Below are 24,198 nucleotides of genomic sequence, written 5' to 3'. Positions count from 1 at the left end.
GTTTGTTTCTCCTTGATGAAAACCCACCCCCTTTGATTGACTCATTCCCTGTAAGCAACCCACCCTCCCCCTTCGATCACAGCTTGCTTTCAAAGGAAATAAAGTCACTATTGTTTAAAAATCATGTATTCTTTATTAATTGATTATAAAAAGAGGGAGAGAACTGACAAGGTAGCCCAGGTAGGGTTTGGGAGGAGGATAGAAGGGAAGGAAAAGGCCACTTAAAAAGTTCAAAATAATGACAACCTTTTGCTTGAGCTGTCCACTGGGGTGGAGTGGGAGGGTGCACGGAGCCTCCCCCCCTCCCACGTTCTTACACGTCTGGGTGAGGAGGCTATGGAAGAGATGAGAGGGGAGGGTGGTTATACAGGGGCTGCAGCAGCACTCTGTGATCCTGCTTCCGTTCCTGAAGCTCCACCAGACACTGGAGCATGTCCATTTGCTCACGCAGCAGCATCAGCAGCGTTGCATCCTGCCGCCTCTCATCTCGAGCATCTCTCCTCTCCTCATGTTGGTCCCTTCTGTCCTCACGTTGGTCCCTCATGTCCTCACGTTCACTGGCATCTTTCCTGTACTTTGATACTGTGTCCTTCCACTCATTCAGATGAGCTCTTTCATCGCGGGTTGATTGCATGATTTCCGAGAACATGTAGTCTCGTGTCCGTTTTTTTCGCCGCCTTATCTGAGATAGCCTTCGGGACGGAGGAGGGAGGCTTGAAAAATGTGCAGCTGCGGGAAGAGGGAAAAATGGGAGAGAAGTATTTAAAAAGATACATTTTAAAGAACAATGCATATACTCTTTCACGGTGAACAACACTATTCACATTACACAGCACATCTGATTTTGGTACAAGGTTGCATCTTAATATTGAGTGTCTGCGGCTTTGGTGTTAGACACCACAAACACAGGTCCGGGCAACAGAATTTGGCTTGCATGCGGCCATGGTAAGCCATTGTCTTTCGGCTTCTGCAGCCTTCATAAAAGCAGCGCCCTCCTTTCCCACATACCAAGCAAAGCCCGTTGAGTGCTGCGGTTTTCCTGTTAACGTGCAGCAGCAGAAACCAAACTAACCCCCCCACCCATCTAATTCTTTGGGATGATCGCTTTATCCCTCCCCCCACCACGTGGCTGGTATCAGGGAAGATCCCTGCAGAAACCAAACTAACCCCCCACCCCTCCAATTCTCTGGGATGATCGCTTTACTCCTCCCCCCACCACGTGGCTGGCATCAGGGAAGATCCCTGCTAGCCAAACGTGAAAAGCTCAGCGCCAATGATCCCCACCCCCACCCCCGGCGTGGCTAACTGCATGGAAGGATTTCTTTTCAGCCACAGGCAAACAGTCCAGTAGGAATGGCCACCTCTGTCCCCTTAATTAAATTCCCGTATTTCAACCAGGTTACCATGAATGATATCACTCTCCTGAGGATAACAGAGCGAGATAAAGAACGGATGTTGTTTGAATGCCAGCAAACACCGGGACCATACGCTGCCAGGCTTTGTCATGCAATGATACCAGATTACTTGCTACTAGCATGGCATGGTCAAGTGTCCTACCATGGAGGATGGAATAAGGCTGCACTGCCCAGAAACCTTGTGGAAAGGCTTTTGGAGTACCTCCAGGAGAGCTTCATGGAGATGTCCCTGGAGGATTTCTGCTCCATCCCCAGACACGTTAACAGACTTTTCCAGTAGCTGTACTGGCTGTGAATGCATCCCAAGTCCTTAGGGCAAATTAATCATTAAAAAAAGCTTGCTTTTAAACCATGTTTTATATTTACAAAGGTACACTCACCAGAGGTCCCTTCCATGGCTTCATGGTCTGGGATAATGCCTTGGGAGAGTTGGGAGGGTACTTCAGTCAGGCTGAGAAAAAGATCCTGGCTGTTGGGGAGAACAGAGTGTTGTGTGCTCTCCGCAAGCTCGTCGTCCTCCTCATCATCATCTTCCCCGTTCGCAGAATCCTCAGGCATGGCTGAGATTACCCCCTCCTCGGAATCCACGGTCAGGTGTGGGGGAGTGGTGGCGGCCCCCCCTAGAACTGCATGCAGCTCAGCGTAGAAGCAGCATGTCCGCGGCTCTGACCCAGACCTTCCGTTTGCTTCTTTGGTTTTCTGGTAGGCTTGTCTGAGTTCCTTAACTTTCACGTGGCACTGTAGTGAGTCCCTATTGTGGCCTCTGTTCATCATGCCCTTGGAGATTTTTTCAAATATTTTGGCATTTCGTCTTTTGGAACGTAGTTCTGCTAGCACGGAATCCTCTCCCCATATAATGATCAGATCCAGTACCTCCCGTATGGTCCATGCTGGTGCTCTTTTTCGATTATCGGACTGCATGGTTACCTGTGCTGATGAGCTCTGCGTGGTCACCTGTGCTCTCCACGCTGGGCAAACAGGAAATGAAATTCAAAATTTCGCGGGGCTTTTCCTGTCTACCTGGCCAGTGCATCCGAGTTCAGATTGCTGTCCAGAGTGGTCACTATGGTGCACTGTGGGATAGCTCCCGGAGGCCAATACCGTCGAATTGCGGCCACACTAACCCTAATTCGAAATGGCAATGTCGATTTTGGCGCTACTCCCCTCGTCGGGGAGGAATACAGAAATCGATTTTAAGAGCCCTTTATGTCGAAGTAAATGGCTTCGTTGTGTGGATGGGTGCAGGGTTAATTCGATTTAATGCTGCTAAATTCAAACTAAACTCTTAATGTAGACCAGACCTGAAATGCAGCGGCAGCAGGGGTGGAACGTGCAGTTATCTAAGAGCACACAGCAAAATCATCAAACGGTTTAGAACAGGAAGTGAAATTAGCACTGCAGCCAATTGACACTATAGGAGTAATATTAGGCAGAATTCAAATTTGGCCAGGGGACTAGCAACTCATGCCATGGATATGGTAATGATCACAGAAAGCCAGAACATGGCGTTAAAGTTTTATCCAAAGGATAGTACCTGTAGTAGTGCAGCACATCCTAAGACGATACTTGTTCAATACTTACTCACAGGAAGGGACAAGATCACCCTCTACCAAGTCACCAGCATCACTTATTGTGACACCTGATGTTTCTTTGGAGGTCTCTAAGTCAAGTACTGTCCAAGCCTGACTCTGTTTGGCTTGGCAGCCAAGTAACTTGGGAGCTGAGAAAAACACTGCCGACAATATATCCTCCTTGTTTACTCTGACCAAAATAGATCTGGCACAATGGCTCAGGAATGAACTAATCGGCAGAGAATTAATTGGCATGTTTGTTCAAAGGCAGAAACAACTCGAGGAACAAATCCCAGGCTGGATGGCTCCAGGGGGCTCAAGCTGCCAGAAAGGAACACGGCATAGTGGAAACTATGGATGGTAAGAGCGGTTGCACAACCATGCTGGATGCCAAAGAGTTGTGTGCTGTGCAATGGGGAACCAGGGGCACGGAGGAGAGGAGGCCCCTCAAGAGAGGGTCCACTTTAAAAAGGAACTCCACTGCCACTGATGGATGTTTTCACTTCTGTAAGGCTCCCATGTGTCTGAGGAGATGTTCAGCTTGAATGGGCGGGAGGGGAGGGCAAGAAACAGCAGCTAGAAGAGGTTCCAAAGAAAGCTTGGAGAAATGTGTAAAGCAGAGATATGAAGAGGGACACGTCACACACTACAAGCTGAAATCCAAAGTGGGCGGTGAGGAGAGAAGAAAAAGAGAGAGAGAGAATTTGAAACCTCATCACAGGATTGTCCTCTGGAGTCCAGGTAAAGTTTATTTACAATTCTCTGCCCTCCTTACCAGAAAGAAGTTGTACCTTCTTCATGAGGAGACATAGCCAACCTTCTAAAAAGCCTGGTCAGTAGAAGGGAATGAATGAACCTGCAAGAAGATGCAGGAAGAGGAGAGAAAATCTGTCTCAACACCTGTGTCCTTTGTTGGACTGGCTTAGACCTTAAGGCTATATGAGTGCTACTGGATTGCATTGGAGGGGAGAGGGTGTTAGTGTGCAGAATGAAAGGAGGAAGAAAAGAAAGAATGTGCAAGTCCCAAAGACAGGGAGAAATAGAGTGCAAGTTCTGAAGGTGTGTGTGTGTGTGTGTGTGTGTGTGTGTGTGTGTGTGTGTGTGTGTGTGTGTGTGTGTGTGTTCTGAGACCTAAAAGAGAGAGGGGAATGTGTTCTGAAGGAGAGAGAGAATATGCACTCTGAAAAAGTGTGCACATTTTGAAGAAGGGGCAGGAACTGTGTACACATCCTCAGGACAGGAAGTACCAACAATATGTTCACTGCTGCTCTGCTTTGCAGCAATACCTTTATTGGTACCAGCCTGGTACCAGGATGGCTCACTCCTTTCAGTCAGTATGCCTGTCTGCCTGAAGCATCAGTTTCTCTAGCTGCCAGCCTGCAGGTCTTCCATAAGGTCAGGGGATCTGTCTGGTTATCAGGATGGTCAGTCTATTTGCAAGATCAGACAGGTCTGCTTTCAAATGACCATATGCAAAATGAACAAATTCGTTTATAATTACATGCAAAAAACCACTAGTGTTAATGGGGCATTAACGCAGAAATGGCAAGCCCTTAAAAAAGTCAGGAAATCTGAAAGTTAATGTTACTCCCACCTAAACTCAATAAGGTATTCCATTCTCTCTCTCTATGTATATATATAAAATAACAAATGATACCAATTACAATTAACATTTAAGAAGGATTAGAAAGAGAAAACACAGCAGAGGTACAATGTGCTGAATTAATATTGTGGGATTTTTTCTGACATTTCTGTGGTATTTCAACTATAAACAATTACATTTATATTTATATTTCCCTGCTTTTTACTTGGGGAGCTTACAAACAGAATTATTTCTTAAGCGAAGCTTGTAAACTCTTTGATTGTGGGCTTATGTTAAAGACTTCCCAGCCTGGCAGATTTCTCTCCTGTGGAACTGTCAGTATTTTCAACATCCTGGTTCTCACAGTTCTAATGGAACTGTCATTAACTCAGGTGTACTTTAATGACCTTGTATGTTCCCAGATATGGAGCTATTTGGCTGGAGGACTTTAAAAGCTCTTTTGCCTTTACGTGTGGAATAAGACATCATTAGCTGGGTGTTCAATAAGAAATGCATCCTCAAAATATTGCACATTAAAAAACAAAAAATAGAAAAGTGCTAGCAGAATGTGCAGAAATTATATATTGAACATTTTAAATTATTTTTTTAAAGCAAATTTGTCTTGCTGCATCAGAGTCCATTAAATCTACAAAATGAGCCTAGTTTGATTTTTCTAACTTCAGGTGTTTTTGATTTACTCAAGCACAACATTTCTGATAAGACTATGTGTATTTTATTCCTATGCAAATAAATCAAAATATTCATTCACTACTGTTGACATTTTTCAAGAAAATTGAACTTTGGGCTGAAAATAAACAGGGAAAATTTCAGCCTAAAAAGAAATTTGAGAAAGTCACGAGCAACTGAAAACAAAGGGAAAGGAGTTTCACATAGAAGGCACAAGCCTAATTCACTGTTGCTCTTCACTTTCTGCAGTGAAATCAAAATGGGAATATTTTACACACACTTTGCATTCACTTTATATTGATGTGAATGACAATGGAGGCATAGGTCCCACATTTTAGACATAACTATAATGATTGCTATCCCTAGTCACTGAAATCCTGATCTCAAACTGAATCGAGGGTCGAGCCAGCATCAATCACCCCAGTATGCTCAGAAGTAGAATCAGAAGACAATGTGCATATAGGAGCAGGTGGAAAGTAGAGTTAACAATTTCAGCCTATCTTGTTCTAAGGCAATCTCAGAGTCCTGATCCAATGTAATGAGTACAATATGTACTCATCAGGCTTCCGAAGGCGTTGGCCTCTTTGAAATGGAGGCTATTTGGCACTGGGACTGGATAACCTAGAAAATTCCCATCTGCACTAGCAGAAAACATTAGTTGTGTACAGTACTGAACTGAGTGGTTGAATGTTTTCTCTCTGTGGGATTCAGGGCAGACACAAGGGAAATCTCCCTGCGATATCTTTGTCTCTGTTTACCTGATATTTATAGGGATTAGAACACATCGGCAAGGCCCTTTGTTTTCAGTTTTTAACAAAAAATTTGCAAAAGTTCTTTTTTGTTTTTCACCCATTTTCACACAAATTTTGGACCACTCAGGTACATGAATATACCGATTATGTTAAGAAAATCCAATCCATATTCCATTAGGTGCATGTGTTCATGTTAGTAATGAATTAGTCTAAGTGTAAATGCGAGGCTGTCTGTCAAAGCAAGGCAATGCAGTGGAAGATACCCACCCACACATGTGTACATCAGTGCTCAACTCCTAAAAAATGAAGTGGCAGAACTCCCTGGACCTGGCTCCTTGCTCAGGAAGGAGAGAGGGTGGCTTTGTAACTTGGGCAGCCCAGGTAACCGAGCTCTTGTCTCTCCTTCCAGGATGGGCCCAGAAATGGAAGAGGTGGAGAAGGCAGCATGAAGGCATGGCACCCTCACCTCCTCAATCTCTTCCACTTCTGGACCTGCTCTGGAAGGAGAGATGGTGGCTCGGAAACCTACCCAGTTTACTGAGTTGCCATTTCTACTTCTAGGGTGGGGAGTGGGGTCAGAAACACCCTCACTTTTCTCTATTTGTTGCTTTTTTTTTATCCTCTCATGCCCCAGTATTAGCCTCAATATTTACCCAGAAAATGAATGTTAAGTTTTTGCACCAATTTTCATCTGATTTTTATTATTTTATAATAAACACCGATAAATTCCTGGGAAATTTTAAACAAAATAAAAACCCAAAACACAGTATCTTGGGAACAAATGTTTAACACAAACAAGACAGGGTGAATTGGCAGGGAAGATGGGGCTGGAAACTGAAATCCTGGCAACATTAATTTATTGTAGAGCCTGGATTAAAGGAGACTTGGAAAGCACAAGTGTTGATCCTGGAAGCGCTGCTCTTGAGTTAGTGAGTTCACACAGCTCTCTTGTCACGTGGGAGTGCAGAATTAGTAGGCCAAAGTGGGGAGACAGTTACAGTTTAATATTTAGTAGGGCTGTCAAGCGATTAAAAAAATTAATCATGATTAATCGTGCAATTAAAAAAAATAATTGCAATTAATTGTGCGATTAATCATACTGGTAAACAATAACAAAATACCATTTTTGGATGGTTTCTCCATTTTCAAATATATTGATTTCAATTACAACACAGAACACAAAATGTACAGTGTTCACTTTATTTTTTATTACAAATATTTGTGCTGTAAAAAACAAAAAATATATAGTATTTTTCAGTTCACCTCATACAAGTACTGTAGTGCAATCTCTTTATCATGAAAGTTGAATTTACAAATGGGGAATCGTACAACAAATAACTGCATTCAAAAATAAAACAATGTAAAACTTTACAGCCTACAAGACCACTCAGTCCTACTACTTGTTCAGCCAGTCACTCAGATAATCAAGTTTGTTTACAGTTGCAAGAGATAATGCTGCCCGCTTCTTGTTTACAATGTCACCTGAAAGTGAGAACAGACATTTGCATAGTACTGTTGTAGCTGGCATAACAAGATATTTACGTGCCAGATGCACTAAAGATTCATATGTCCCTTCATGCTTCAACCACCATTCCAGAGGACATGCGTCCATGCTGATGACAGGTTCTGCTCAATAATGGTTCAAAGCAGAACAGACCAACATGTTCATTTTCATCATCTGAGTCAGATGCTACCAGCAGAAGGTTGATTTTCTTTTTTGGTGGTTCAGGTTCTGTAGTTTCCACATTGGAGTGTTGCTCTTTTAAGACTTCTGAAATCATGCTCCACACCTCGTGCCTCTCATATTTCAGCAGGCACTTCAGATTCTTAAACCTTGGGTCGAGTGCTGTAGCTATCTTTAGAAATCTCACATTGGTACCTTCTTTACGTTTTGTCAAATCTGCTGTGAAAGTGTTCTTAAAATGAACATATGCTGGGTCACCATCCGAGATTGTTATAACATGAAATATATGGTAGAATGCGGGTAAAACAGAACAGGAGACATACAATTTTCCCCCAAGTAGTTCAGCCAAAAATGTAATTAACACATTATTTTTTTAATGAGCGTCATCAGCATGGAAGCATGTCCTCTGGAATGGCGGCCGAAGCATGAAGGGGCATACGAATGTTTAGCATATCTGGCACATAAATACCTTGCAATGCCGGCTACAAAAGTGCCATGCGAACGCCTGTTCTCACTTTCAGGTGACATTGTAAATAAGAAGTGGGCAACATTATCTCCTGTAAATGTAAACAAACTTGTTTGTCTTAGCGATTGGCTGAACAAGAAGTGGGACTGAGTGGACTTGAAAGCTCTAAAGTTTTACATTGTTTTGTTTTTGAGTGCAGTTATGTAACAAAAAAAATCTATATTTGTACATTGCACTTACACGATAAAGAGATTGCATTTCAGTACTTGTATGAGGTGAACTGAATAATACTATTTCTTTTGTTTATCATTTTTACAGTGCAAATATTTGCAATAAAAATAATATAAAGTGAGCAATGTACACTTCGTACTCTATGTTGTAATTGAAATCAATATATTTGAAAATATAGAAAAATATCCAAACATATTTAATAAATTTCAATTGGTATTCTCTTGTATACAGTGTGATTAAAACTGCAATTAATCGCAATTAATTTTTTTGAGTTAATCACATGAGTTAACTGTGATTAATTGAGAGTTCTAATATTTAGACAAAATTGTCTAAGCTTCAGACACTGATCACGTCAGGGTACGTCTACACTGCACCTAAACACCCACAGCTGGCCTGTGTCAGCTGACTCAGGCTCATGAGCTCAGGCTGCAGGGCTGTAAAACTGTGGTGTAGACGTGTAGACATTTGGGCTCAGCTGGAGCCCAAGCTCTGGGACCCCATGAGTGAGACGGTCCCAGAGCTTGGGCTCCAGCCCAAACACCTCCAAGGCAATTTTACAGCCCCACAGCCCAATCCCTGCAAGCTCGAGTCAGCTGGCACACACCAGAGACTGCAACATCTAACATCTTGCCCTTCATATACAGTCCATCAACCCTCCCCCTTCTTCATCTGCTATCTCACTGTGGGCCAGAGAGCTCAGTCTATCTTCCACACTCTCCCTTTCTGCACAGGCAGGAAAACCCACAGTACCCGCCTCTGGTCACTCTCCGGACAGAGGTTGGGGAGCCTGTCCTTCAGATACAGAGAGCTCTCTTTGACCTATCCATTTTACATATACGGGCTGCAGACCTCAGAGTATCCCATGCACTCAAATGGGGGCTTTACTTCTGCCACTTCTCTGGAGGGAAGAGTGGAGCTGGCGAGTGTGTCCTAAAGCTGCTTGGCAGCCTCCTTGCATCTCAGGCAGCATATGACTGAAAAAGTCCATCTACCCTACCTCCATTCTCTCAGTCAATCGCCATATCAAACAAAGTAACCTGAGTGCGATTGAGACACAACCCCTTTCTCTTGCCTTTCAATCTATGCCCTCCAAGTGGCACTGGCAGCAGGGAGCAGGCCATCAGCAATCTGTTTTGTACTAAGGTACTTGCTAAGAAATCAAGGGGGCCTTTCCAGCACAGAGTTCAAATTTCCAGGCTGCAAGGGTCTGTCCTTAATTCACTCTGACTCCCTTGTGAAACATTGCAGACAAGGTCCCAGACCTGGTGTAGGCTGAAGGGTTATATCATCACACACAGAGAAAAAGTACTGGGGACCTCACACACCATGCTATACAGGGTAGGCTTGGCAACTGGTCCGGGTCTCCAGCCTATAAATGGAAAGTGGGGAGGATGAAAGCTAAGGATGGAGTTGGAATCTTACAGCAAGTCTTCTGAATTTCTAGCATTTAGGATTTTTTTGATTATTACAAATATAACAGTCTATTAACATTGTTTTAAACAGCATTAATAGTGTTGTTAATGCCACCTTTGGAATATAATGCCTGTTCCAAAGCCTATGTCTTCAAAGGTCTTTGGTTCAGGCCTATAAAGAATATGATCCTGCAAGCTCTCACTCGTGTGAGTAGTCCTTACTAGTGAATTGATTTCCATGGGACAACTAAGGGAGTAAAAATTACTTACATGGGTAAGGGTCCGAGACATGGGACCTTAAATCAATTATTATTATGAAATAATACTTAAATGCTAATAAATAACAGTTGACTCTCAAGAATTCAAGGAATTGGGTAGAAGGGGAACTGGTCTAAGGGGCCCTGGAAATACAACATCTGGGTCTTTTATTTTTATTTGACCATTTGATGTTTCAAAGAGCTTGAGATCAAATAGGTTGGGTTTTCAATACCAGATGTGGGGAGAGTTTATCATCACCTTTTATTTCATACATATAGAATGATCAAAGTAACCCACTACTGAAACAGGTGGAGGCTGGGGATAAGGATTGTGGTGGAAGATTTTGTTTGGGATATTTTTAAATGTGTTGAAAAGCAACCCAGCCTCCCTGATCTGGGCTGAATTGTAGGACGGTTTGAGATTAGAAGCCCCAGAGTTTAGTAAACCCTTTCCTATTGGGAAAGCTTAAAAAGAGATTTTCTTATATAGACAATAAGCAAAATGAGCCCAATAGGTTAGGGCTCATTTATTCAGAAAGGAGAAGAGAAGGGGGAGCCATGGTTTCAACACTTAACAGTACAGAGAAGGTCAGTGAAGGTATTTTTACCACAGGCCACAGTGATGCATTTCTGGTACAAATCAAACTTTTTAAAAAGAGTTCTGCATTTTGGCACCCTGTGGCGAGAATAGCTCTGTGCATGCATGTGTGTGTGTGTGTTACGGGAAGGACAATTCCCTTTTTTCCATTTAAAAAATGATTAAGAGGATTAATTTTGATCACAAAATATATCCTCGACATGTGCAATGTATTACTTTTTAAATAGTGTGTCATTTAATATTAATATCACTGTATTTATATTCCTTATATGACTATAGGCATAAAAATAAGCACAATGTAAAATTAAAAAATAATTAGTTATTTAAATATAATGAAATAAAATGGTGCATTCAGATTCCTCCTTATTTGGCTCAATTTCTGATATACATTGAGAATGCTAAGTGGTTAGACTGAAACGTCTCCCAGGCTATTAGGAGACGAAGGTCATATGTCACTGAAAAGGTAATTTAATTTCTTCAAGGTCTGCAGTAAGGTCTTCGATTTGACGTATGAATGGAATGTCACAATAATTTGGGCTTTCTAAATGTGCCCATTTCTCAAATGGGCACCTCCATGACTATGATTAATAACTAGAATATAGATCACGTAAATCATTGCTAATAATCCTGAATGGTAACATGAACTTGGCAATGTACTATTGCATCAATGGAGCAGATTTCTATTTATACACAGTATGTGCAGAATTGGTGTTTCTAGCCACTTCCTAGACGGACAGCTGTCCATGTTATAAAAACTACCTGCATCACCACAGCTGGGTTTACCTGACCCCTGTGTTGGCAGTCTTAACAAAGGGACAGAATGAAAAGGTCACAGACACTGATTTGTCCTCTTACATTTATACATAATCTCTACACAGGAAGGCCTATAGGCTAAGTATGAATTAAATTAGACTGGGAAAGATCCTGGAGTAGAAGGAATCTGAGGAGCTTTTCCCTCTGCCCTCTGTGTTACATATATCCTGGTGATAAATTGAGGACTTTGGTTTCCAGGGGTAGTTATCTTAATACCTTTTACCCAACACCAAATTATGCTTAGAAAATTAACTCTTTATAGTTCAGACTGTCTGGAGGAAGGACAATATAGAAGGTAAGACACAAGTGTGGGAATGCAGGGCTTGATCCAGCATCCAATGACATTAATGGAAAAGCTCCCATTGACTTCACTGGACACTGAATTAGTCCCTAAAATATGTGAATTGCATTCTTGCCTCTATCATAATCTTCTTCTAAAGCTTGACAAATCACTTCACCAATTCATATCTTAATCTTCCTAACTGTAAAATGGGCATATGTTTCCTTACCTCATGGTGGTCTAGTAAGACATACTCTGCTAGTATTTGTAAAGTGCCTTGAGGTACTTGGGTGGAAGGTGTTATCAAACTGCAAAGAATTATTAAGAAAAAATATTGTATTAGTTACTGCATATTTTTGGGATCCCTGTACCCCTCAATTATTTGAGAAAGACATTACAGGGAATTGCAGGATAGGCCCCATTGCTTATATAGAAGTTGAATTGACCTCAGCATTCTCTTAAATGGATTTACCATCAGAGGGATAGAAAGAGAAGAGAGAAGGAAGGATTAAAGGGATGAATGATATTATCTGTCTCACTGCAGAAGTAAGGAGCTGAAGGCCCAGCTAGCCTCCATCATGGGTGTTCTCCCAGTTCTCCTCTTCTTCCTCCTCCTACTCAACTGTAGTTGTCAGAAGGACTTTCTGAATCAGCTTCAGAGGTGGAACTACAGAGAAGGAGGTAAGAGACACAGACAGGGGGAATCAGAGAAAGAGTATGGAGAAGATTATCTTCAAGTGGCTGATGAAGGTTTAGGTTAGTTCTTATTTTATCCCTAGTAAAACCTGCGATCCTCAATGTGGCCTGCTCTTTTTAGGTCCTACTGACAGAAGAAGGTATGGAGTGGGAGCGGGGTTACCGTTCATCGTTTAGGAACAGGAGAGATGTGGTCAGGATAAAAATATGAACTGATATAATTCTTCACTCAAAACACAATCAACACCCCCTTACTCCATGCCCAGCACAACCATTGTGTGGTTTTCTCAGCATTTCCTGGTTCTGGCTGTTCTGGCAGCTGGGAATAGCTAGGGCATAAGAATCTATATCATCTATATTATCCTGGGAACATCCACAGAAAATACTCTAGGCTCCACTGACTCCAAACCTGTCTGGTACTCCTAGGGTGACCAGATGTCTCGATTTTATAGGGACAGTCCAGATTTTTGGGTCTTTTTCTTATATAGGCTCCTATTACCTCCCACCCCCTGTCCCGATTTTTCACACTTGCTGTCTGGTCACCCTAGGTACTCCCCTTATATAAAGTGAAATCTCCAGGGGACTGATGCTTTACAAATCCTTTACATTGTCAGAGTGAGAGGTCTGTGAGGCAAGGATGAATTGGGGCCTCTTTGTCTGGGAGGATGGATCAGTTTAACGCAGGGGTTTTGAGAGAGGAAGTAGCCCTGAGTACACTACCGTATTTTCAGACAGATAAACCTACAGCTGAGAATAAGGTCTATTGTTCTCCATGTATGAGGAAAACAAGAGAGTTCCTGCATCCAGGAGTAGGGCTGGATAGAGTACATGTTTAGGAGATAGGAACCCAGTGAGATTGGTGAAGGATTTTTGTCCAGAAGTAGGAGGAGGACCCTGGCAGCTGGGAATCAGGCTGAGAGGTGCTTATCTGAGAAGGGGAGGTTGGGTTGGGATGTTTTGGAGAGAAGGGATTGTAAGGTGATTAGTCAGGGCAGTGGGGCTGGGGAAGAGGGGTGTCTGGTGACAGTAGGAGGGTAAAGCAGTGGGAGGTGGTGGAAGGTATTTGTTGGGGAAGGGTAAGCTGTCATACTTAGTCTCTCAAGAGGAGTATTCAGTACATCAATGTAATTTACTGAAAATGAGCATATGGTTCTCATCCAGAGTGCCCTCAGAGTTAAGGGGGAAAATGTGAAGGACCTTCCTACCAAATGAGATAAATGGCTAATGAGTTTCTTTGTTCCCTCAAATCTCCTCTCTTCTTTCCCATGGCATTCTGCTAATGCAGCAGACAAAGTCAACATCCACGGCATTAACAGTGTCACTCGTATGCTGGAGAAATGGGGGAACAGTATCTTCTGGCAAATGAAACACTCCTTGTTGAGTCACCCTAACACTCTGCTGCCTGAGTTCTCCAGGTAACTCCCATCAGCTAACGGCAGGATTCAGTGTTCAGATCAATGTCCTCTCTCTGTGTATGTTGCATCATTCCACTGTCCTCATCCTCCTACTCATCACAAAGCAGGAGGAAATGGCACGTACTACAAAACTCTCCCTGAACAATTTTTGAATAGCTGAATATCCTGTAGGTTAAATATTGCTAAATATTTCCTAATTACCAGTATTAGACTGTGGAAAAATTATCTCAAAGGAAGAGCAGGAAGCCCCATCATGTGAGACATAGAAAACTGGGCTGGACAAAGTAGTCGAGTTGGGACTATGTTGCATGGAAAATCTAGAATTGGCCAGAGGGCAGTGAAGGGGAGACCTGGAATCTCTATGATTTTAGTCTATGTAACTTCTCTAGTTACACAAAACTGCTCTCTAGTCCATCAACTCACATTTTCCCAGCTCGTATTTCAGAAATTACTAATCACTATGAGTTTAACACAGTCTTCGTATGTTGCTGTAGCCCCAGGCTACTGAAAGATAGTGAAGCATGAATCTAACTATAGGGAAGAGAGAAAGAGGAAAGGAAATAGACAATGTATAAAAAGTCAGATCTCACTCAGAGCAATGCTACTGAATGCTGCCATTGAAGAACAAGTGGTTCTCATTCATAATGCAGACTTTTCTCTAACGAGAAACAGCTGTCTAGGAAATGCTAGAATCAGAGCTGGTTGAAAATGGAGGGGTGGGGTGCAGGGATTTGCAAAAAGGTTTCTCCCTGCTTTGTTTTGTTTCAAAAATTTCAAGTTAGAAAAAAAAATTGACAAGCTCTATAGTTGGGTCAAAAAAAAAAGGAAGGAAGTATTGTTGCAAAAATATCATCAATATATTTCCAGTTTATTTTCTGACTTTCAACCCAGCTCTAGGCATCAGGGAGAAGTTCACTTGTGCAGAAGGCCTGTACAATGTCTATTCAAATTAAAGTCCAAGTGGGATTTAGTTGGTAGTTAGGTCATGTGTGGGCTCTTCAAAAGGGGCATGAATTTCCCTCTAAATACTGGTATCAGTATAGTTTGTTCCCCCTCCAATGTCATAGCATAGTATTACCATTCTTAGATTGTGAATTCTTCAGGGCAGGGACTGTGACTTAAATATATATGGGGGAAATCTAACACATGGTGGCTGCTACTGGATTAATAACAACAATAATAACAAATAACAGTTGAGACTCTAAAGTTATCAGATCTACCCAGTTAAGCAGGGTTGAGACTTGGATGGAAGATCTCCAAACAAAACTAAAAGCTGGTATAACTAGCAGTGTTAGTGATTCAGGGCAGCTCTCTTCCCTCTAACTCTGTACTGAGCCAGATGGTCCAGCATGGTGCTAACGGGTGTGCTGTCTTTCAGACAGGATGTAAAACTTCGGTCCGGGACATTTGTGCCCATTAAAGATCCCCGGACACTTTCACAAGACTAGGGGTGCTAGCCTGGTTATCTTGGCAAGTTTCAGCTTGGATAATTCCATTCTGCCCACTCAAATTACTCTGGCAGTTTCAGAAAATGACAGGTTTCAGAGTAGCAGCCGTGTTAGTCTGTATCCGCAAAAAGAACAGGAGTACTTGTGGCACCTTAGAGACTAACAAATTTATTTGAGCATAAGCTTTCGTGGACTACAGCCCACTTCTTCGGATGCATAGAATGGAACATATATTAAGGAAATATATATACACATACAGAGAGCATGAAAAGGTGGGAGTTGTCCTACCAACTCTAAGAGGCTAATTAAGTAAGAGAAAAACGTTTGTAGTGATAATCAAGATAGCCCATTACAGGCAGTTGGACAAGAGGTGTGAGAATACTTAACATGATGAAATAGATTCAATGTTTGTAATGGCTCAGCCATTCCCAGTCTCTATTCAAGCCTAAATTGATTGTATCTAGTTTGCATATCAATTCAAGTTCAGCAGTTTCTCGTTGGAGTCTGTTTTTGAAGCTTTTCTGTTGCAAAATTGCCACCCTCAGGTCTATTATTGAATGACCAGACAGGTTAAAGTGTTCTCCTACTGGTTTTTGAATGTTATGGTCAGATTTGTGTCCATTTATTCTTTTGCATAGAGACTGTCCGGTTTGGCCAATGTACATGGCAGAGGGGCATTGCTGGCACATGATGCAATTCAAAAACCAGTAGGAGAACACTTTAACCTGTCTGGTCATTCAATAACAGACCTGAGGGTGGCAATTTTGCAACAGAAAAGCTTCAAAAACAGACTCCAACGAGAAACTGCTGAACTTGAATTGATATGCAAACTAGATACAATCAACTTAGGCTTGAACAGAGACTGGGAATGGCTGAGCCATTACAAACATTGAATCTATCTCCCCATGTAAGTATTCTCACACTTCTTATCAAACTGTCTGTATTAGGCTATCTTGATTATCACTTCAAAAGTTTTTTCTCTTACTTAATTGGCCTCTTAGAGTTAGGCTACGTCTTCACTACCCACCTGAATCGGCAGGTAGAAATCGATCTCTCGGGGATCAAATTATTGCGTCTCATCGGGACGCGACAATCGATCCCCAAATCGATGCTTGTACTCCACCAGCGCAGGTAGGAGTAAGTGCCATCGACGGGGGAGCTGCGGAGGTCGATTTGCCGCCATCCTCACAGCGGGGTAAGTCGGCTCGGATACGTCGGATACGTCGAATTCAGCTACGCTATTCACGTAGCTGAATTTGCGTATCTTAAATCGACACCCCCCCCCATAGTGAGGACGTAGCCTTAGTAAGACAACTCCCACCTTTTCATGCCCTCTGTATGTGTATATTTATCTCCTCAATATATGTTCCATTCTATGCATCTGAAGAAGTGGGCTGTAGCCCACGAAAGCTTACGCTCAAATAAATTTGTTAGTCTCTAAGGTGTCACAAGTACTCCTGTTCTTTTTTCAGTAGAAAATACTATTCTTCACTTCCTGCCCTAAAAGGCTGTGAAGTGGTCTACAAAGACCAGTATTTGGAGATATATATCCCTTTGCTCACCACTGAAATACATTATATCTATATCTATCTATCTACATATATATATACCTCTACGCCAATATAACATGACCTGATATAACACGAATTTGGATATAATGTGGTAACGCAGTGCTCGGGGGGGAGGGGAGGCTGCGCACTGCAGTGGATCAAAGCAAGTTTGATATAACGCGGTTTCACCTATAACGCAGTAAGATTTTTTGGCTCCCGAGGATAGCGTTATATAGGGGTAGAGGTGAATATATAGTCTAAATTTTCAACAGTAACTAGTGATTTTGGAAGCCTAACTTGTGACACCATAAAGGAGCCTGATTTTCAGAAAGTGTCACAAGTTGGGCACCCAAAAACTGAAGGACTCTAGAACACCAGGTCCCTTCCGAAAATTTAGAGCCCATTTTATAGCTCACTTGGGAATCTGCCAGGATGAAAGACACTATCAAAGTGTAAGATATTAGTTGTTTTACTTTCTGTCTTAAGTAGTGGTTCCAGGTCTGTGGTCATTCTACCTGTGCTGCCCCCTCTATCTACAGCCTCCATCCCGTCTCCAAGGCACTTGATGACCTTCTGAAGGAAGTACGTTCAATGAAGAAGAGGCTGGAAGAGCTGAATGAACGACTCAGTGTAATGAGCAGGGCCTTCTCTCCTATCCGATTCAATGCCCTGAGGGGACGGAGGCTCAGCAGTGTGCAGCTGAGAAGACTCCCTTTCCAGAGGAGGAGGATGTACATCCGCAGGAGAGTTCAGCGGAATTAGCTCTCTTACAGAGAAAAAAAAAGAAACATTTCTGTCTTTCTCTCTTCTGCAAGCCTTTATCAATGAGAGACTATTAGACTGAATAAAGTATGAGTGAGAGTCTGGATGCCTCAGGAGATTGGCAATTATGGGTTATGGAGATGCCTTTCAAATGTAGGTCATTGGGTCAAACCCAGTCTAGCTCTGTGATGATGGCTGTGTTGTTACCCATGTGTGATGAGTTGTTGATCTCAATCCAGTTAAGTGTTTGTATATTTCTCCTATACAGTCGTCCCCACATTTCCTTTGGATTGCCAACTATATTCCTTCTATGCAGATCAGATGCCTTTTTCTCTCTGTCCTACTTCACAGAGAACTATGGACTCAGGGGTTGGGGGATCATGTATACCTATGGACACGTAGGCCAAAATTTTCAAATGTTAGGCACCTAACTTCACATTTAGGTACCAAAATAAAAGTGACTTGATTTTCAGTGTACTGAGCATTTGACTTCAGGGAGAATTGTGCTTGCTTAGCTCCTCTGAAAACAAACCAGACCACTTTTATTTAGATGCGTAACGTTAAGCAGCTACAATTGAAAATTTTGGTCTCAATCTATAAACTGTACATATAAAGCATGTTCTGTTGATAAGCAGATTTTTTAGAGTGTGAGGGAGGAGGAACTTCACAAGGCATTGGATAACAGGGAACAGTGCCTACATTTTCAAACATTGCTAGTGGTTTAGGGTGCCTCAGTTTTGGGGGGCCCACTTTTAGACACTGTATGGGGCTTGGTTTTTATAAAGTGCCAAGCACCCACCTGCTGAAAATCAGGTCCCTTTTAAGCATCTATTTAGGGGTGCCAAAAATCACTAATCACTTTTGCAATGTAGGCCCTGATCTTGACAGCAGTCTTTAAAACACTACACGGCCAACCAAGCCACTTGGGCCCAGATCCTCAAATGTATATAGGCACCTCACTCACACTGATTTCAGTGGGAGTTAGGCTCCTTAATACAGTTGAGGATCTGGGTCTTGGAGACCAGGGGCCAGATTTTCAAAGGTATTTAGGCTCCTAAAGATGCAGATAGGTGCCTAGTTTGATTCTCAGAAGTGCCTCTGTAGGTTAGGTGCCGAACTCACCTGGTTACAGTCTGTCCCCAGATGATTAACCAAGGAATTCTGAGAGGAGTTTTCCTGGTTCAGTTATAGCACAGATCTATCACCCAGTGAGCATATGATACCTACCCTTGTAACCACTATATTTAGTTTTGTTTGACTTTAATGTGGATTTCTGGACCAGTCAGATGGTTAGCACTCTTAGCTGTAATGAGAGAGACCTGGGTTTGATTTAGGAGAAAATGGAAGATTTTCTTTCCAGTAAACTTCTGTGAAGTACTTCTCCTCCTAAGGCCTTACAGCTCAGGAGTTTCCTTGACTCACAGGACTTCCCTCTTTAAGTTGATCAGTGAAACTCCATTTGAATAGCAGTAGGAAGTTGTCGGAAAATGATGCACTCTCTCCTTCCTTAGTCACCCTCCCTGCAGTGTTTCTGCTCTTGCTAGCCTTGGGAAGAAAGTGAGAGACTATTGAGCACACAAACAAATCATGATTTGGATTTCTGAGCCAATGAAACTCCTGTGTCTTACCTCTCCTCACTGACCAAAATATAGGCTCACAATGGGAGAAATTTGCCCCTGTGCAGAGGAGCCACACAGGTCCTATGCATCACTTAAGTTCTAGTTAAGGCCTCACAACATGGTTTAGGTGGGACATAAGTGGTAGACAGCCCTTGTGTGGACCTTCTGCATAGGGGAGAATTTCACCCAACGAAAATTAGATGAAAATTACGCAAAGTGGTGATGAAGTGGCTGATCTCTTGCCGTCTGACATAGGAGAAGACTAAACAAAAGACAGGAAATAACAGTTTTTCTCTCAAGACCCTGGGTAAAAGTACTCTTCTTATGAAAAGGTAAAGGGAGTTGACAAAGTGACACTTTCATTTCTATTGCTACCAAAAGTGATGCCATGGACCAAATAAGTCCAAAGGTAATTGTCCTGCCCTGTACAGAACTAGTGAAATTCACCTACAATATTGAACTCTGTTCCGGTTGAGTTCATACCTGAAATGTTAGTAAACTGGCAGAAAATTCAGAGAGGAAAGACCCCCCGCCCCTATTAAAGGGCTGAATGGAATAACATGAAAAAAGAAAGAGCATTGTATCTAGATTAGCTAAATGGCTAGTACGAGGGCAACATGACAATTGTTTGCAAATATTTTAAGGGGCAGAAAAGGATGATAAACAAAAATATTTTAAGGGGCAGAAAAGGATGATAGGAACATGCTACTGTACCTCTGAATGAATGTGTCCTCATCTTCTGTCAAGAACTGCAAGTAATACATTTCATAATTTTTTTAAGTAAATGACTGAATAGAATAACAGGAAATAAAGACTATCTCAGCATTTGCTCTGTTATTACATATTATCAATTCTCACATTGTATTGCACAGAACTCCCACTCTGCTTAGTGGTAGTGTCTTGCACATGTTGCTTGCAGGACTGGGGTTATGGTTTTAAAGTCTGTTGACTGCTTTGGGATCTCTGGATAAGAGACACTGAAAATGTCAGTTTTCATTATTTGTTCATCTTTCAGGTATGGAGATCCCATTGCCAGGTTTCCTGAATCTGTACAGATGGAAAATATTGGTCAGATGTGAAACTATTCAGCTCACAGAACCCACTCATAATATTTTGTTAAAGAATAAAATAAATTTTAATGTGGAGTTGCAAGGTGTGGTTGGTTTTTTTGTTTTGCTTTGTTTTTGTTTTTTTGGTAATTCATAAAATTATTAGCTAGCTTAGAAAATAAAATGGTGAATGAACTAAAATCACGTACAGCTATGGCTTTGTCATTATTGACAGTTTCTTTCACTCCTGTTGTCCAAGAAAAGTCTGATGTGAGTTTCCCTCAATCCCTCCTGTTTAAATTGTTCCACTTTAATTAAATATTGATTGGTCCAGAGAAAGAGTTAGAATGACTTTATAGCCTAGCTGCCAGGGCACTTCCCCAAGAGATAGAAGTTCCCTGTTCAAATCCCTTCTCATCAGGCAAAAGGGAGACCTGAACCAGTGATCTCCCATATCCTGGATGAGTGCCTTAACCACTGGGTTATAAGGAAAATTGGGCATCTCAGCTGTTTTGTGTGAACTCACTTGAGGGGTCCAGTCTGGTAAACAGCCTCTGAGTATGCCTATCAGATCAGGCTCCACCCATGACTTAGGCAGCTGAGCAGCCATCTTCCCCTGGTTTATGAATCACTAGATGCCTCCCTGCAGCATGGATTTAGGCCCTAATTCTGTGAGGGTGTGGGGCTTAGCATACACTCCTCTCATTGGCGTCTCCCATTGGACAGCTTAGGTGCTGGCTTTGTGGATAGCCTTCTAAGGCACCTCTCTCCCTATTCAGTGTATAGAAGCCTAAGTGTCTAGCTCTGGCTTTGTTGATTATAGTCTTGCTCCTATGAGTTTCTAGTAGGGCTGTTGATTACTCGCAGGTAACTCATGTGATTAACTCAAAAAATGTTACTTCAATTAAAAAAATTAATCGCGATTAATCACACAGTTAAACAATAGAATACCAATTGAAATTTATTAAATATTTTTGGATATTTTTCTACATTTTCAAATATATTGATTTCTATTACAACACAGAATACAAAGTGTACAGTGCTCACTTTATATTATTATTTTTATTACAAATATTTGCACTGGAAAAATGATAAACAAAAGAAATAGTATTTTTCAATTCACCTTATATATGTACGTAGTGCAATCTCTTTATCGTGAAAGTTTAACTTACAAATGTAGATTTTTTTTTGTTACATAGCTGCACTCAAAAACAAAACAATGTAAAACTTTAGAGCTTACGAGTCTACTCAGTCCTACTTCTTGTTCAGTCAATTGCTAAGACAAACAAGTTTGTTTACATTTACGGGAGATACTGCTGACTGATTCTTATTTACAATGTCACTTGAAAGTGAGAACAAGTGTTTGCATGGCACTTTTGTAGTTGGCATTGCAAGGTATTTACGTGCCAGATATGCTAAACATTCATACGCCCTTTCATGCTTTGGCCACCACTCCAGAGGACATGCTTCCATGCTGATGCTCACTGAAAAAATAAAGCGTTAATTAAATTTGTGACTGAACTCCTTGGGGGAGAATTGTATGTCTTCTATTCTGTTTTACCCGCATTCTGCCATATATTTTATGTTATAACAATCTCAGATGATAACCCAGCACATGCTTGTTTTAAGAACACTTTCACAGCAGATTTGACAAAACGCAAAGAAGGTACCAATGTGAGATTTCTAAGGATAGATATAGTACTCGACTCAAGGTTTAAGAATCTGAAGTGCCTTCCAAAATTTGAGAGGGATGAGGTGTGGGGGATGCTTTCAGATGTCCTAATAGAGCAATACTCTGATACAGAAACTACACAATCCGAACCACAAAAAAAACAAATCAACCATCTGCTGGTGGCATCTGACTCAGATGATGAAAATGAACATGCATCTGTCTGCTCTGCTTTGGATCGTTATCGAGCAGAACCCGTCATCAGCATGGACGCATGTATTCTGGAATGGTGGTTGAAGCATGAAGGGACATGTGAATCTTTAGTGCATCTCTCACTTTCAGGTGACATTGTAAACAAGACGTGGGCAGCATTATCTCCTGCAAATTTTAACCAAACTTGTTTGTCTGATCAATTGGCTGAAGTAGGACTGAATGGACTTGTAGTTTTTAACGTTTTATGTTGTTTTATTTCTGAATGCAGTTATTTTTTGTACATAATTCTACATTTGTAAATTCAACTTTCATTATAAAGAGATTGTACTATAGTACTTATATTAGGTGAATTGAAATATACTATTTCTTTTGTTTTTTACAGTGCAAATATTTGTAATAAAAAATAAATATAAAGTGATCACTGTATGCTTTGTATTCTGTGTTGTAATTGAAATCAATTCATTTGAAAATGTAGAAAATATCCAAAAACATTTAAGTAAATGGTATTCTATTATTGGTTAACCGTGTGATTAATCACAATTAATTTTTTTAATCGCTTGACAGCCCTAGTTACTAGGCATCTAAGTTAGGTGTTGTGATGCTCAATGTTACAGTTCCTAAGTCCCTTCTGTGGATTCCATGTCCACCCTAACTTTCTAAGTGATCTCAGGTAAATCACTTAATCTACACTGTGCCTCAGTTCCCCACCTGTAAAATGGGCTATACTTCTTTACAAGTGTGTTGGAAGAATACATTTCATTAATGACCATGAGACACTCAGATAACAAGATGAGGGGGACCATATAAGTATCTAGAAAGACAGTCTGGCATTTTGAAAGGAGTTAAAATTGTTAGGCACTCAAATGCCCTTAATGTCATTGGGAGATGGGCACCTAACTTCATAGATTCAAGGACTGGAAGGGACCTCGAGAGATCATCGAGTCCAGTTCCCTGCCCTCATGGCAGGACCAAATACTGTCTAGACCATCCCTGATAGACATTTATCTAACCTACTCTTAAATATCTCCAGAGATGGAGATTCCACAAACTCCCTAGGCAGTTTATTCCAGTGTTTAACCACCCTGACTTCCATGTGCACCCTTAAAAATCTATTGCATTATTGAAAGATTTTGGAAAACCCAAGTCCTCCTGTTCTTCTTTTTTTGGAAAACCCAAATAAATGATAGGGCTTTAGCTAACATTTATTAACTTTGAAAGAAAGAAACTGTAATTCCCAGCATCCCCTTGGCTTCTTTCATTCTAAAATGAGCATTGTCTTCATGATTTTCCAGTCTTAAGGACCACTTACCTTTCTTCAGCATATACTGTATATTACATATCCTTGTCAGTATTTCCGGTATTTCACCTGCTATTTCCTTCAGATCCTCCTCCACATCCCTGGACGAATACCATCTGATCTTGTGCTTTATTATGCCAGAGTTTCTCAATTTGTTCCATTGCTTCATCCTCAGAGGCATCAGTTTTTCCCAGTTCCAAACTCTGATTCCACTCATTATAATCCTTCCTATAATCTATTAATAAAATCTATAGCTCAACTATTTGCATCCTTGTACAAGCCACTCCTTTACATACATCGAGCCCCTGAGGATCTCAAAACACAAACAGAAATAATTGTGGAGCAGATATTACCCTGTAGTCCAGTGCTACTGATACGGGGGAAGGTGGTACAAAGAGTTGACGGCCCAGATCTTCAAAGATGTGTAAGCACCTGTCATTGAAGTCAATAAGAGTTAGGCACCTAAACACCTTGAAGGATCTGGGCTTAAGTGACTTGCCCGAGGCCACAATGGAAAGTCTGTGGCAGAGCTAGCAATAGCTCTTCTAATTGCCTGTCCTACAAGTTAGCCACCAGACTACGCCACCGAGGTGGTGATGGGAGAAGGATGATGTGCCTCCGGATGGCGGGCACACACTGGCTGAAAGTGCAGGAGACAGAGACCCTAGGCTCAGAAGCCGCATGCACGTGCCTAAATGTCCGGATATGTCCTTTTCGGTGCCAAAGGGTGTG

The 24,198-nt window shown here is 41.6% G+C and overlaps 1 protein-coding gene and 2 long non-coding RNA genes across 3 annotated transcripts; 1 reads left to right on the top strand and 2 right to left on the bottom strand.

Annotated features, from left to right (window-relative positions):
• Positions 1–146: 146 nt before the first annotated feature.
• Positions 147–2,944, bottom strand: LOC135974406 (uncharacterized). Its single transcript, XM_065562156.1, has 2 exons — positions 1,796–2,944; positions 147–729 (listed from the first exon to the last, which is right to left on the bottom strand). Exons 1-2 carry the CDS (start codon positions 2,334–2,336, stop codon positions 335–337), a joined length of 936 nt encoding a protein of 311 aa, XP_065418228.1. The 5' UTR covers positions 2,337–2,944; the 3' UTR covers positions 147–334.
• Positions 2,945–3,586: 642 nt separating this feature from the next.
• On the top strand, positions 3,587–20,387 carry LOC122174636 (uncharacterized). Its single transcript, XR_006176719.2, has 4 exons — positions 3,587–3,727; positions 12,293–12,429; positions 13,730–13,859; positions 17,397–20,387. It is a non-coding gene; the product is annotated as an uncharacterized LOC122174636 (long non-coding RNA).
• On the bottom strand, positions 19,028–24,185 carry LOC135974409 (uncharacterized). The gene is made up of 2 exons (XR_010591661.1): positions 23,479–24,185; positions 19,028–20,285 (listed from the first exon to the last, which is right to left on the bottom strand). It is a non-coding gene; the product is annotated as an uncharacterized LOC135974409 (long non-coding RNA).
• Between the last annotated feature and the right edge of the window lie 13 nt (positions 24,186–24,198).

The sequence above is a fragment of the Chrysemys picta genome, chromosome 1 (genome assembly GCF_011386835.1).
Source record: "Chrysemys picta bellii isolate R12L10 chromosome 1, ASM1138683v2, whole genome shotgun sequence".
NCBI classification, from domain to species: Eukaryota; Metazoa; Chordata; order Testudines; family Emydidae; genus Chrysemys; species Chrysemys picta.
Note: the sequence above shows the minus strand (reverse complement) of the source record. Positions and strands in the feature narration are given on the sequence as shown.